The 13,787-nt window shown below is 41.3% G+C and overlaps 2 protein-coding genes across 4 annotated transcripts in view; one reads left to right on the forward strand and one right to left on the reverse strand.

Annotated features, from left to right (window-relative positions):
* The window catches only part of pax6b (paired box 6b), a 39,585-nt gene extending 36,325 nt beyond the window's left edge, over positions 1–3,260 (forward strand). For all 3 annotated transcript variants that reach the window (XM_029456105.1, XM_029456115.1, XM_029456097.1), the window contains 3 exons: positions 275–387; positions 651–792; positions 1,507–3,260. In XM_029456105.1, coding sequence (XP_029311965.1) covers positions 275–387; positions 651–792; positions 1,507–1,592 — 341 coding nt within the window. In that variant the 3' untranslated portion in view covers positions 1,593–3,260. The remainder of the gene's footprint in view (positions 1–274; positions 388–650; positions 793–1,506) is intronic.
* A 3,004-nt stretch (positions 3,261–6,264) lies between these two features.
* Positions 6,265–13,787, reverse strand: part of elp4 (elongator acetyltransferase complex subunit 4) — a 51,211-nt gene continuing 43,688 nt past the window's right edge. Inside the window, exon 10 of the mRNA XM_029456127.1 lies at positions 6,265–7,093. Coding sequence (XP_029311987.1) covers positions 6,965–7,093 — 129 coding nt within the window. The 3' untranslated portion in view covers positions 6,265–6,964. The remainder of the gene's footprint in view (positions 7,094–13,787) is intronic.

Genomic DNA, 13,787 nt, shown 5'->3' on the forward strand with positions numbered 1-13,787 from the left:
CAGCTGACTATCTGCGTAATTACCGAATCAGGCACGAGGGCACACCGGCAGAGCTGAAGCTCATGCTCACAAGTCAATCACCTGAGACACACGCTGTACTGTACAGTATGTGTCCGGGCCTATCAGCTTGTCAAATAAGGCGTCACGTCACGCACGCACTAGGCTACTTAACGGCCTCTCAGACTGGAGGACTGTGTGTGTGTGTGTGTGTGTGTGTGTTTGTGTGTGTGTGATTTCAACGGGTTTTAAACACATTTGTATTTTTCCTTCACAGTGTCTTTCACCTCGGGGTCAATGCTGGGTAGACCTGACTCTGCACTCGCAAACACTTACAGTGCGCTGCCCCCCATGCCCAGCTTCACAATGGCAAACAATCTATCTATGCAAGTAAGTAAACGGCCATAATGCTCACTAGTCAATGATGTTTAAAGACTTTACATGTGATGTTTAATTATGATTGATATGATTGTAAGAGTGGATTCAAACACACCATGAGTAATTTAAATTGTGTTTCCTGGCCAAACAAAAAAAACTTAAAGGATAGCTTTCTCAGATAAATATATATATATATAAATTAAATTAAATCACAGTATTTCAGACTACAACTATGGTTGGCTAAGCTAATGTAACATTCTCTCCCCCATCTATAGCCCAGCCAGACCTCCTCTTATTCCTGCATGCTGCCTACCAGTCCGCCTGTGAACGGGCGGAGCTACGACACATACACGCCCCCTCATATGCAGGCACATATGAACAGCCAATCAATGACCGCTTCTGGTACCACCTCAACAGGTAGGCAGACAGTTCATTGTTTACCAACATGCTTGGGAATTAATCATAACAAACAGTGCACTCTTGGAAATATCTGCCACCTTTCCTGTAAATTAAGGGGTACTACATAGCCATCTTTGATTCATGATCTGTTGCAGCAACTTTCCTTTTCCTTTCCATCTATTTGAGAAACTTCATGGTTCAAAAGGATCAATATCTCTACATTCCATATCATTTTCCTTCTGCAGTTGCTTGAAGCTCATTTCATCGCCCCGCTGTACACCATCATGTCAATCCCACTTCTCCAGCCCATAGTTTAGTTCCACCCCATTAGGATGCTTTTACTGAGAGCCATATATACAGGTTATAGTCATGAAGAGTTAATCATGCATAACCACATTTCCTCTGTGCTAAATTGCTAATTAATTTGATTCATTTGCTGTTCTACTCTCTCTGTTTAAATGCCATTGCCAAAGCCTCAATTTATCGAGCTTGCAAGCCTTTTACTGTGCAACCATGTGCAGAGCATTGTGCCTCACTGCAGCTCCACTGCTCATCTACCTATTTGCAAGCATTTAAAGCACAATGCTCTATGCTTTAAGGCTAACTAGTGTTAGCTGTCACACTAACTGTGCACGGTGCATCCACTCATCTAATTTAGCATGTTGACTTCAGGGGCTTTTTATTCATTTATTTATTCGTTTTACTGACATCTTTTTCTTTTTGCCTCTGCAGGACTCATCTCTCCTGGAGTGTCTGTCCCTGTCCAAGTCCCAGGGAGCGAGCCTGACATGTCTCAGTACTGGTCAAGACTACAGTAGAGAGAAGAGCTACTTCACCCTGTAACCACCCACTCCACCATCGCCCTCCGGCAGTGCTCCTCACACATACACGGCACAGGAGAGTAGAGAAGGAGGGAGAGGGTTGTGAAGCGGCAAAGGACAGGAGAAGAGAGGAGGAAAGAAAGAAAGAATGAAAGAAAGAGACTCTGGAAGAGCCTTGGAACGTCTGGGCTTTGTTTTTCCAGTGGGACTGTGTGCTGTTCTGTAGCTCTAGGCACATTCAAAGGAGGACTTGGAAGAGAGAACAACAATGGATAGACGGAAAAAAATGGACCTCTGTAAAGTGCCCGGTGTTAAATTTTTATGGAACAAAAACTTATCTGTTTTTTCTTTTCTATTTCCAACTTCAGTCATTGTTTCCTTTTTTCTCTGGTGTGTTAGTAAATGGCCATTTGTATGTTAATATGAAAAACCAAGATCAAGTACTGATAGATGGACTGCTAGAAAACCATGTTGGTCTTGCGTTTGTTTGAGAGAGAGAAGAACCCGAGAGATTCTGCCATGACTATCTTTTGATCTGCTTATATCGAGACTTTCTACCAGCCTTTGCATGGTCTCTGGACGCTGTTGCATATCATTAAGATGAAAAGCTGGAGGGAAGACTCTTACTGTGTCAAAAAAAACAACTATTTATTGGTCTTATTTCTTACGAGTGGATTTTTAGCAGAGGAAACTCAAACTCGATCCATCCACTGAGGCTGTGGTCTTGACTCCTCTGACGTGGGCCTGCGTTTGCCGGCTTATTAAACACAGATCACTATCAACAGCTCAAAGTGTGCAAAGACTGAACAACGTGCGACACAACCTGGACCTCTTGCTTCGGTGGTTGGATTGACTCTAGATTACCACGAAGAACATTAAATGTGGGAAAACAGGTGTAAAAGAAAACCTGTAGTCTGTAAATGGTAGACTGCGTCTTCGATATAATCCAGTTTGTTTATGTCAAAATGTAAAGTACTTGTCTTCCCTAGAAATCTTCCAGAAAGATTTCTCCAATAAAAGTTGATTTCATTTATATCCCTGAGAATATTCTATAAATGTTCCATGCATCATGAAATACATTTCTTTAGGGTCAGGTACAATTTGTCTCTTAGGTATAGTTGTATTATAGTGTCCTATGGTCAAAAAAAAATTGTGCAACTAGAAATATTTAATTCCTATTATTATGATTAAACATTGCTTGACAGAGTTTTAAACTTAAGTGTTTGGCAGTTGTTTACAAGTACATATCAGATTTAATCATTGTTGATTGTAAAACAGACCAAAGCCTTTGTATTTCATCTAGTACACAATGTTTTTTTTAAAGATATTAGTCTTGTGTTGCAAAACTTTGTAAACACGTTCTGTTCCGATTACATTGGCTTCGAGTTCGTAAGACTGCAGTCGAACCACGCAGTCCTTATTTATAATTGAAGACCATGGGAGGGTTTTTCTAGCATCATCTGTCATGCTATTTTGAGTTTTGCATTTTTATTTCAGTGTGTACATAGAACATGGACACACACTGGGTTTACGTCTGAGCAATGCTTCTGAGATAAAACGTCTTCACGCTGTCTCTTAAATATTTCAATTTAATTTTTATTTAAAATGGAGCTTTCTAAATGTATTTTGTGAAAACTATAAAACATTTTGTACAGTAAAATTGTGTCTTAAAGAAAGCCTTTTTGCCTGTTCAATGTTGTGTCTTATAAAGTGTCAATCCTTACTGAGCAAGTAGAGACAGAACTGTTGACATAATGCATCATAGCTGCACATTTTAACAAATATAAATGCTGACAAATGCCAGTACAAGGGCCTGTAATACACACACAACACTTCCAATTCCCACCAAACAAAGGTGTCCAAAATAACAAACCTCTCTTGATGTATGGGCTGAACCAAGTCGACACAGACCACACAGCACAACACCGCCGCACAATGAGAAAGGTCAAGCAATTCACCATCACTGGCTCTTGTTGTAGTAGAGTTACGATGGTATGAAAAAAAAAAAAATACAGAACCAATGAGGAGGAGAAGGGAGCAGAGAAGAGAGGGAAAAAAGTCATGGAATAAAGCAGTCAGTGCCTAGAGCGAGGCAAAGGAGCGATTGTGTGGCAGAGTGAGTTATTTTGCTTCACTTGCTGCCTCAGCAGGGGGGTTGTGTCTGTGTGTATGTGTGTGTGGATTTGAGGGGGTGTGTTAGAGAGAAAGAGAGAGAGAGAGAAAGAGAGAGAGAGCATCTAAAGGAAAGGATGTCCAGGAGAGAGCGAGGTCAGGTAACATTCACACAGCATGTAACAGCACCAAATATCTTGCTAAGCTGATTAATTGAATTTATACGTCTCACTCAATATTTAATAGTCCAATCAGAAATTTTGAGGATTGGAGGTTAATCAGATTTTTAAGAGGATTCTTTTTTTCTGGGGCTAATGCTGTTTCTTTATTCATTTAATCCAGTTTACCACACAGATGGAGGAATACTGTTTTGAGAGCTCGGGGAGGGGAAGGGAGAACAGGCAGAAGAGGAACATTAATAATTACAGAGAGAGAATGAAAGATAAATTTGAAATGCAAAAAGGACTGCAATTAGTGGAAGTCTAAATAATACACAGCCTCGGGATAAAAAGGTTTAAATGTGTTTCTCGCTCGGCAACAAAGTCAGTCAGCCAATATAAGTTTCTGGAAAAGTTCCTGAGAACTTTGTGCTTTTTTGATCTGTTTTATTTAATGATAACAATTCTGACAGAAGCAGACTCTCTCCTGTTCAACGTCAGCAGTTAAGTTCTAGTAAGTGCTCCGTGTGTGAGTGTGTGCTTTAAGCAAACAAGACTTAACTTTCCCCGCATCATTGTAAATACAACACATAATAGTCTAGCTTTGTGTATTTTGTAAACTGTATTTGACAGAGATGGTAACCTCATGTTTGAAGATCGGCTTTATTAAATCAAAATGGGCAGACAAGAGATACAATGTGGTAAAATGTACTGTCCCACATTGTGCTACTTGAACAGTGCTGCGATGTGACGGCATTCGATAATAGAATCCATAAGACCTCAGCTAGAGCTACTGTAGAAAAACAACTATGGCTTTGGATAGGAATCAATAGGACAAGAGCGGCAGCTGCCAAAAGACACAATTATAAAAGCATATTCTCAACCCTCTGTCCCAAAGCTTCCCGTCTTTGCTGAAGGCTAAGTGAGGCTTTCAAGAAGTAGGTCCTCTGAAATGTGCCAACAGCACTGAGTGTTCATCTTATGTGTTGTTGTTGCAGATTTCATTAAGATCAAATGTAAACAAAAAAGGAAATGCCTTATATGTAACACTGACATATTTTTGCCTCCAGGTTAAAAGGCATACTGAGTTGTTATAAAACTCATAATACATGTTATTGATATTTGAGCGATAAGAAAAAAAGGGACATTTTAAATATAAAAACAACAATTACGTGATAAGTGTTTAAAGAGCCTCGTATGATGATGAAGATGTGATCACATGAGCTGGAGAGTTATTGTGTTATTGTGTTCAGAGGCTTAAATTAATTGAGATTTCCTGGTAACCTGAATTACTTATTCATTACTCATTACAGAAGCATGTGTGACTAATCATAACCCAGAGTAATATTGAACCACATGCAACCAACTTCATCTGAGGGCCGAACACTAACACATCCACCAATCAGGTAAAAGAAGTCATATCCTAAATGTTTATTTTGAATGTTGAACAGCTACATGTATAATGTATGTAAATGTGCATAATGTAACGAGACTAGCGTCAATGCACTACATTTTACATAGAAATCTGTGAACCCTCATTCCTTATAAAGTGCATAGAAGAAACTGACATTATAAGACTTTGATGGTTTTAAAACTTTAAAAATAATGCGCTTTCTGAACCTGATTGAAAAAAGTGAATCTGCAGCATGGTGACATGCAGGCATGCCACGTGTAAAAAAAACTGTAGTATCTCAACATAAACAAATGCCAAAATGAATTTTAATCGACCTTAAAAGTGCACCCTGAATATGTCAGCTCTTTGACAACAATAACTTGAAAACAGTTTTTTATCTTGACAACGTTCACCTGTATAAGTGACCTGTGTATGTCGTCTCTCTCTCTCTCATACACCCGATATAAGAGCAATCCATTCATGCATGAAACTGTCAAGCAACACTACCCTCTCCCAACACGTGTTGCAGATGGTTACCAATACTGCCAGTTTTCGCAGGCAAAATTATTCAAACTGGCATCAGAAGCAGACTGAGGAAAACAACAATGAAACATTTAATTTTTCCATGTTGTTATTTTTTTTTCTGTTTCTCCATGTCACCATTTGACCTAATTTGTTCTTTTGGGCTTGTCATGGCAAAGCAGCTCATCCAGCAAACATGCCTGATGAGGTGTGAAGCCTGCACCCAAATCCAGCTCTCCTACCCTCTGCCCACATTCCTACTCAGCTCTCCAGCTTACTGGAGGTAGACGTCAGTCACCGGCACAGTCTCAGGGTCAGATGGAGGCATCCCTACTCGAACCTGAAACCAGTGAGGCAGACCAGCGATCAGTCATTCATAACACGCTCACTCTACATCCTCTCACAGTTTCACAAGTAGTCAACTCTCCCTTCAGGGTAAATGTGTTGAGTCACGGTGAAGTAAAAAGTGAATAAAGAGCATATGTTGTGTACTGTGTATGTACTTTATTTTATTTAACGAAACAAAAGCACATTTTATTGCATTATCCAAGAAAATAAACTACTATTGTAATGGTGGATCTAGGCAGGAGTGGCCACTTGTGTTTGTACAGTACGCTTGGAGCCTGGGAGAATACACTTCAATTATTTAATGTTTACCAAGAGTGAGAGTCTGTGAAGACTACAAAATATTCCATGATTACTTGTAATCAAAATCCCCAGAGACAGAGAACAACACAAAAACAAACCAAATGTACCAAATCTTAAATAACCCCTCCATCTTGGATTGTAATTGGGTGTACCAGTCATTTACCTTTATATAACGTCTCAAAAATAAAACAATTTGGCAACTTAATGTGGAAACAGTGGGTATAAAACCTTGGCCACTAATATAAGCTAAATAAACTTCTCATTACAGCTTGGAATGTGCAAAACAATGAGTGTACTGTAAGTTGAATATAGAAAAAGGACTTGAAACATGGGATGAAATGTGTCCGTTATGAGACAAAGTACTGTGGATGTTTAGATCTTCACCCCTGGCAGGGACAGTTGGCAGGTGGTAATGGCTGGCAGGGTTATGGATGTTGACATTACGTGGGCGAGGGAACAAACCGGGTCACCACGGTAAAGAGGACAACGCCACGGCGTTCCAGGTGTTGGTTGCCCGTGGCGACTGTGTGGGAGCGCTAGAAGTCCAGGTGCTTGTTGCCGGAAGTGCCGGAGCCACAGGCTGAAGCCACCGTGGACGCTCCTGCCAGCTCCCCCCTGCTCACACGACTCACCGTCTCAGACAAGTCTGGAGGCAAATGCAGTCTCTACAGAAATCAGAGAGGGAGGGAGAGGGAAGGGGCAAAGTATTAGATCAGCTCGCATGGAGAAAAAAGAAAGCACTACAGTAGATCAACATACAGTAGACGGTACACTTCAGTGATGTTCATTCACAGAAAGCCATGTTGGGTTGAAATTGCATTAGATGCTTCAGCACTTCCCTCAGCCCTGGCATCGTAGAGTAAACCTGCTAGCGTGCTGCTAAATGCTTCAGAGAGCTTTAGGCCTGTAACAGCTCACAGAGAATATGTGTGTGTGTGTGTGTGTGTGAGGTAGGGCCGTTTTGAGAAGTTGTGTATGGAACACAACAGCGTGCATTTATAAGGGTGAGGTAAGAGAAAGTTCAGACGCAGGTTCATGCACAATCTGGATGTGTTTGCACTTGTTGATATGCTGCATTAGTAACACAGATGATTATGTTCAGCTAATACCAGAGTCATTAGAATAAAGTATTTTAGCTGTTTCATAAAGCTTATCTATGGAGCAGCCCTGTGCCAACTCAAAGCACAAAGACGCTAAGAGGTTAATGAGGGCCACTCATGTAAAGCCCCCTAACACCAACACGGTAACTACTATAAAGCTTAAGAGGGGCTGCACTGCTCTGCTCTCTCCACGGCCAGCAAGAAAGGCCGCCAATGGCACTCCACAAACAAAGTCTTGAAGAGGTGCTGAGAGCGTGAGAGGAGGTGAAGTATCTCCAGAGTCAAGTGTGCGCCCAACAATGGTGTTGAGTAGCGTGTTGCTCGAGTGTCTATCGAGGAAGTTGAATCAGAATACCGGCGTCCCGGGTACAAGAGAAGTTAAACCCTGTAATTTGCCCCTGAAAGAATCTGCCATGACATCTGACACCCATTGGTCAAAGCCTGCGCTCCCACCCCACCCCAGCCCTCTAAACCTTCCCTGCCCGCCACATCCTTACCCCCTCCAGACATGCAGCTTTAGGAGAGCCCTTCCACTCCCACAGATACTTATCTTTTTCTTAATGACTAGGTGTTTGGGTACAGGGTTTAACAGTGTCATTACTAAGAGATAATTCAGGACAACGCAACACTATTTGCCCCTCTAGGGTAGACTACTTCCTCCCTTTGCTTAATACTGTTTTTTAGGAGCATTGAAACACCTCAGTCTGAGTCGCAAAATGTTTTTATATCGCTGATGTTCATGTCAGATATAAAGCCTTGTGCTGTGGCTAACAGGTCAGAGGCGCGACTTGCTCAAGTGGTCTCTTTTCTGTTCAACACATTGCCTTTGTGTGAGTGTCAGAAGACCGTTTGTCAAGCAAGTAGAGGAAACAAGAGGAGTAGTCTTCAAGCGGCCCTGCAGATTATCTGGGGCAGGTGAGCTCTGAGACATTGTGAAGAACCTATAATTTAATGTAAGATGGTAAAGCTAAGGTTACAAAGGATTTATAGAGGCACGGCCGGAAAATCCCACTGCGAGAAAGAACAAGAGATACATAATGAGCATAAACTAAGTCTTGTGACACGAAGAATTATCAAGTTGGTAAGAACACACAAGATAAATTAGTTAAACTTCTCTCTGTATAACTTTCTCCGACTCCCTGTCTCTCTCTCTATCACACACACACACACACACACACACACACACACACACACACACACACACACACACACACACACATGCAAATTCATATATTGGCCTTGAGGGGGCCTCCAGAAGCTCCAGCTTCCACCTCTGCCAAACCTCACCTGTGTAACCTTTCGTGTCTTCAGCTCACTCGAGTGTGATTGAAAAAGAAAAACAATGCATTGATCAAGCCTGGACTCAGTCCTGCTTAGTGCACTGCAGCGGAAACATGGTAGAGAGAGGGGTAGGAGAAAAATCAATCACATATACATCACCCTCAGTGGGTTGAGGAAAAAAAAGACATCACACCGTTGTCTGGCTGTCACGCACCCACGGGCCTGGCTACACCGTGTCTGTTTGGCTCTGAGCTCTGTAAACCCACTGAGCATGTGCGAAGCGAAGGTCAAACCAATCCAGAAGTGCAGCTCAGCTCCTCTAACCTTTGAGTTCAGGGGCAGATGAGAACAATCAATGATAACATCAAAGTTGGAGGGAGGAGCAGACAAAACCAATTGATCGGTTTGACACAGAGGGAAAAGGGAGGCCAGTAACAGTCAGCAACCCTCCCGCACATCAGTGACAGCCAATATTAGAACTGTAATGGGTTATCAGGGCCGTGAAAAGTTACTTTATATTCAGTTCCACTCCAAATAAACTACTGTCATATTACTATCAGTACAAGTTAACTGGACGAGGACAATTCAAGAATTTATTTGAATAAATGTTCAACCCAATGTGTGATGGCAGCCAATTGCATGAACATCTGCATTGACACCAAATGAATGGAGGTCAGTGTAGGGCTTAGACAGACATAACCAGGGAGGCTCTGAGTCTGCTTCCCTACGACCTGCACACTCCATGATGTAAACAAGGACATCCGGAAAACCCTCAGAGGCATAGTGGGGTGTATGTGTGTGTGAAGTCTTTCTCTGATGCCTGGCAACCTTGACGAGGGTGGAGAAAGAGGGTGGAGAAAGAGGGGGAAAAAAAGAGGGGGGGTGTTGGATGGGAGTGGACGGCGGGAAAATAGACCATTGGCTGTGGTGCATTGGTGGAGATGGGGTGGGGGGGGGGGGGGGGGTTGTGAAAATGGATGTGTGCCACAACGTTAGTGCGAGTATGTGTGTGCGAGTGAGTGTGTGTTAGAGTTGGGATGTCAGTGTTCCCTCCCTGGTGGCGGACAGGGGTAAAGGTCTGTGGTTCAGCTCCGCTCCACAGCCAGAGGGGCTAGGGCCATGCTGGCAACAGGGTGAGGGGTGACAAAGCTCCAAACGAGCACTAAGCACTTGAAATGAGCCCTCAGGGCCGGCCCACAGACTAGCTTTGCCTAAGAGGGTTACTAATATCACCCCACAATGGACAATTCCCTTCAGCTTACTAAACACCCCAAAGACCTGGTTCTTAAGGAATATGGCGTTTCATGCTGCTTGTAACCGGTCGTTCACAGTCTTCACATACACATTTTTTGTAGATATCACAATAATGTTTAATGGCTCAAAAAAGGCACCAAATCACTGCTTTTAAGGTTTGTATTAATTTTTGGTTATAAGTATTACAATGTTATGTAAGTGCATCATATTCAACGGACCAATTCTTCCAACTGGAGCTTAAACAGGTCCTACTCACACAAAGCAGCACCATCAAAGGCATTCCACTGGTGGTAACGGCTTGCTAATGACTGGAGTATTAGGTGCTAATTTAACGAGTCATTTGTTCCATAGAGTTTGCCACACTTTCAAATGGCCCGTGTCACTGTACAGCTTAGAACTATGGGAAACCCAACACCGTGTTGGAACACATGACGACCGGTCGGGCTGTTCCAATCAGATTAGCCGATGTTGGAACATGCTCATGGAAGTGACACGATATTTACCATAAACACCTACTTAACACAATCATTGTAGTAATGTGGTCAGCATAGTATAAGCTCTATGAATTCATTGAAATGAGAGAAAATGAACATTGTATCACTAAGCTTAGCAATCACAGACGAAATGTTGATAAAGCAATCTGGCTATATTCTGTGAATGCATGAATAAGAAATTCCAGTTATTGTATTAAATCTAGAACACACTAATATATATATAAACACATATATATATATATATATATATATAAACACATATATATATATATATATATATATATATATAACATATATATATATATATATATATATATATATATATATATATATAACATATATATATATATAACATATATATATATATATATATATATATATACATATATATATATATATATATATATATACATATATATATATATATATATATATATATACTATATATATATAATATATATATATATATATATATATATATATATATATATATATATATATATTTAAATATAATGAATGGATATATATACCACAAGTCCAGTATTCATGGACAGTGGTCACATTAGAGGTGATACCTATTGCCAATTCTATTTCCCTGAGCAGTGCAGCCACTGTAAACTAATGTCTACGTCTGTCCATGACACCAGGTCAATGTCCTTCATTTCCAGTCCTATTTCTACAACCAGCCAAGGGTCAAAATGGTAGCAGAACGAAATTGGTAGAAATTTCCCAGACTTGCCTGTCTATCCATTCACTAAACCAAGCTAAATCACATCCCAGTGGCGTAATCCCTCACACCTCTAAAGTTACACTGCATTGTGTGGGAAATCATTTGCTGAACCTATAGGAACTAGTATTAACTTCAGCACACCAAAACCCACATAATGAGGTGATGTGCTTTCCTATTGGAGAAGCAAACTATCATCACATTTACGCTGGAAATTTCACAGAATACTTCCGCTACCTTACCAGAAGAAAATGCAGAAACAACCCAGAATAAATCCCATCACTTTGGTAATTCTAGCCCACCTACACCTAACAAAAGCTGATAAAGAAGCTCTTCCTTCCTCTTCTTTTGTGGTAACAAAGAGTGCAACACGATCCCTGACCTTGCCCTAAGAATAACCTGTTGACCAGGAAAGTTTTGTGTTCAGGTTTTGTCATTTTGAAAGTTTGAAAGACGTTATTTTCTTCATTGTTTCTCACATATGTTATTTTTCATTTGTGAAATTGTCAATACATTTATTTTTTGCTAGGGGATTTTGGACATTCTCCCTACATCACTTACTATAGTAGCTTGTAATGTTGGAGATGAAGGAATTTAAACCTATTCGACCAATTCAGCATCAGCTGAATTTGTCAAGTATAAAATCTGACAAAACATGTAAGGTTGTCTACTTTGTCCTGTTGACATGCAAATAATGTAAGTGCAAATGTTTAGTGAGTAAAAGATCGGCATGAATACATATAAGAGGGATAACAGAATAAAGAAAAAAAATATGAACGACAATGAAGCTCGTCTCGAGTTTCTTTTTGGTAATTGGGTGATGGTCACCTGCTCGCCATGTCACCTGCTGCCTGATCCAGGATAATCTGAGAGGCAGGCTTACAGACAGTCAGGTGGACTGACAGACACAGACAGATACAGACACAGGCTCCTCATCTCTTCTGCTTCATGGCTAATGCATCTGACAGAGTAGGCAGCAAGCAGGCAGAAAGATGAGTAAGCATTTCGAGTGTAATTATATTCCCAAACACTGGAAGAATGGGAAGGCACTAATAACTGAATGAATTTCATTAAAAGTGAGCGTGTCCAAACAGGAAATTGATTAGCTGACAATATTTCAAGGTTTTTTTTAATACCTAATGGAATGTTTTTTCCTGTTCTCTTGAACAGCTCGCTCCTCACTTACCCTTCACGCTCCACAGGCTGATGTAAAACAGCATTTGATAGTATCTGTCATGTTACTAAACATGACATGCATGGGAATCAGTTAGCTCTGCAATGCTTCTGAATAACCAAATGGACAAACAAGGGCCAAAGTGTAACTGCGCTGTAACACAACAACTTGACTTATTATCTCCGTCGTCATCATCTTCAACTGAACCCTCCTCTGGGGGCCTCTGCACGGGCCTGTCAAGAGCTTTGACAGGCGAAGCAGCGTGGGGCCATTTTGTCTCTTTTCAGTTCGGTTTTGTTTCTATTTGCAGGGCAGTGTTGGTATGGACCGTGGGCATTGTAGGGTTAGGGGGCGAGGGCACATTGACCCCAGTGGTGGTGGGTAGTGGGGGGGGAGGTTTAGTTGGTGTTATGGACTTGGGCACAGTCAGGGAGTGCTGGTCCGCCCCTGGAGTGACATGGTGCCTGGGGAGAAAGGGAGGGGGATGTAGGGCGTAGAGTACAAACATGTCTAAGTGCTGCCTTCACTACAGATAGGCCCATAGCAAAGAGCACGGCTGCATGGGTTATGACAGCATATCTGGGGGACCTCTTGTGCCCTCCACCCCTCAAACACACATTTTACGCCTCAAACCATGACTCTGATATAAACGTCCTCAGGTTAAAACACCACTGACACTTTTGGTAAAAGCAGATTTTTTAGCGCTATATAGAAGCCCTGCTATAAAAATCACACTTGGGAGAAAATGCACAAAGCTAGCTTGACTCACTATGAAACAGACTATAGTCAAGGTAACCCATTTATTTATTATTATAAAGTTTTTAAGCCACTTTCAGTGTTTAGGTTTTAAATAAAAATGACCATGCCACAGTACAGAACAGTATTAGAAATCAACTGACTTTAAATACTTGGTGTTGTCAGCAATGTTTTAAAGCGTTTATCACCAAATGGCGGAGTGCGGTCAAGACCTGCACAGAGTGAGTAATCTTCATGGAGCGCTTTGAGCACTGACAGATGTGCATGAGAATAGCACTACCTACAGCCAAGCCAAGATTCAAACTATTGGCAAGGCATCCTTTGAAAGAAAAGATGTTAACTTAGCTTAGCATAAACACAGTAAACAGGAGGAAAGCTGGCCTGGCTCCTTTTGGTTGGTAGTAGTGACTTCCTAAAGCAGTGTTACTCATTGCGCGGCTCGCCAAGCTTTAATTGGTGGCTCGCGTGGCAGTGGGCTAAATAAAGGGGTGATAGATATGATTATGGAGTCAATACAGATATTTCCTAAAAACAAGCAGGGCTATTACATATAACCCATTAAAACACAGTGTC

The sequence above is a fragment of the Cottoperca gobio genome, chromosome 3 (genome assembly GCF_900634415.1).
Source record: "Cottoperca gobio chromosome 3, fCotGob3.1, whole genome shotgun sequence".
Classification (NCBI taxonomy): Eukaryota; Metazoa; Chordata; class Actinopteri; order Perciformes; family Bovichtidae; genus Cottoperca; species Cottoperca gobio.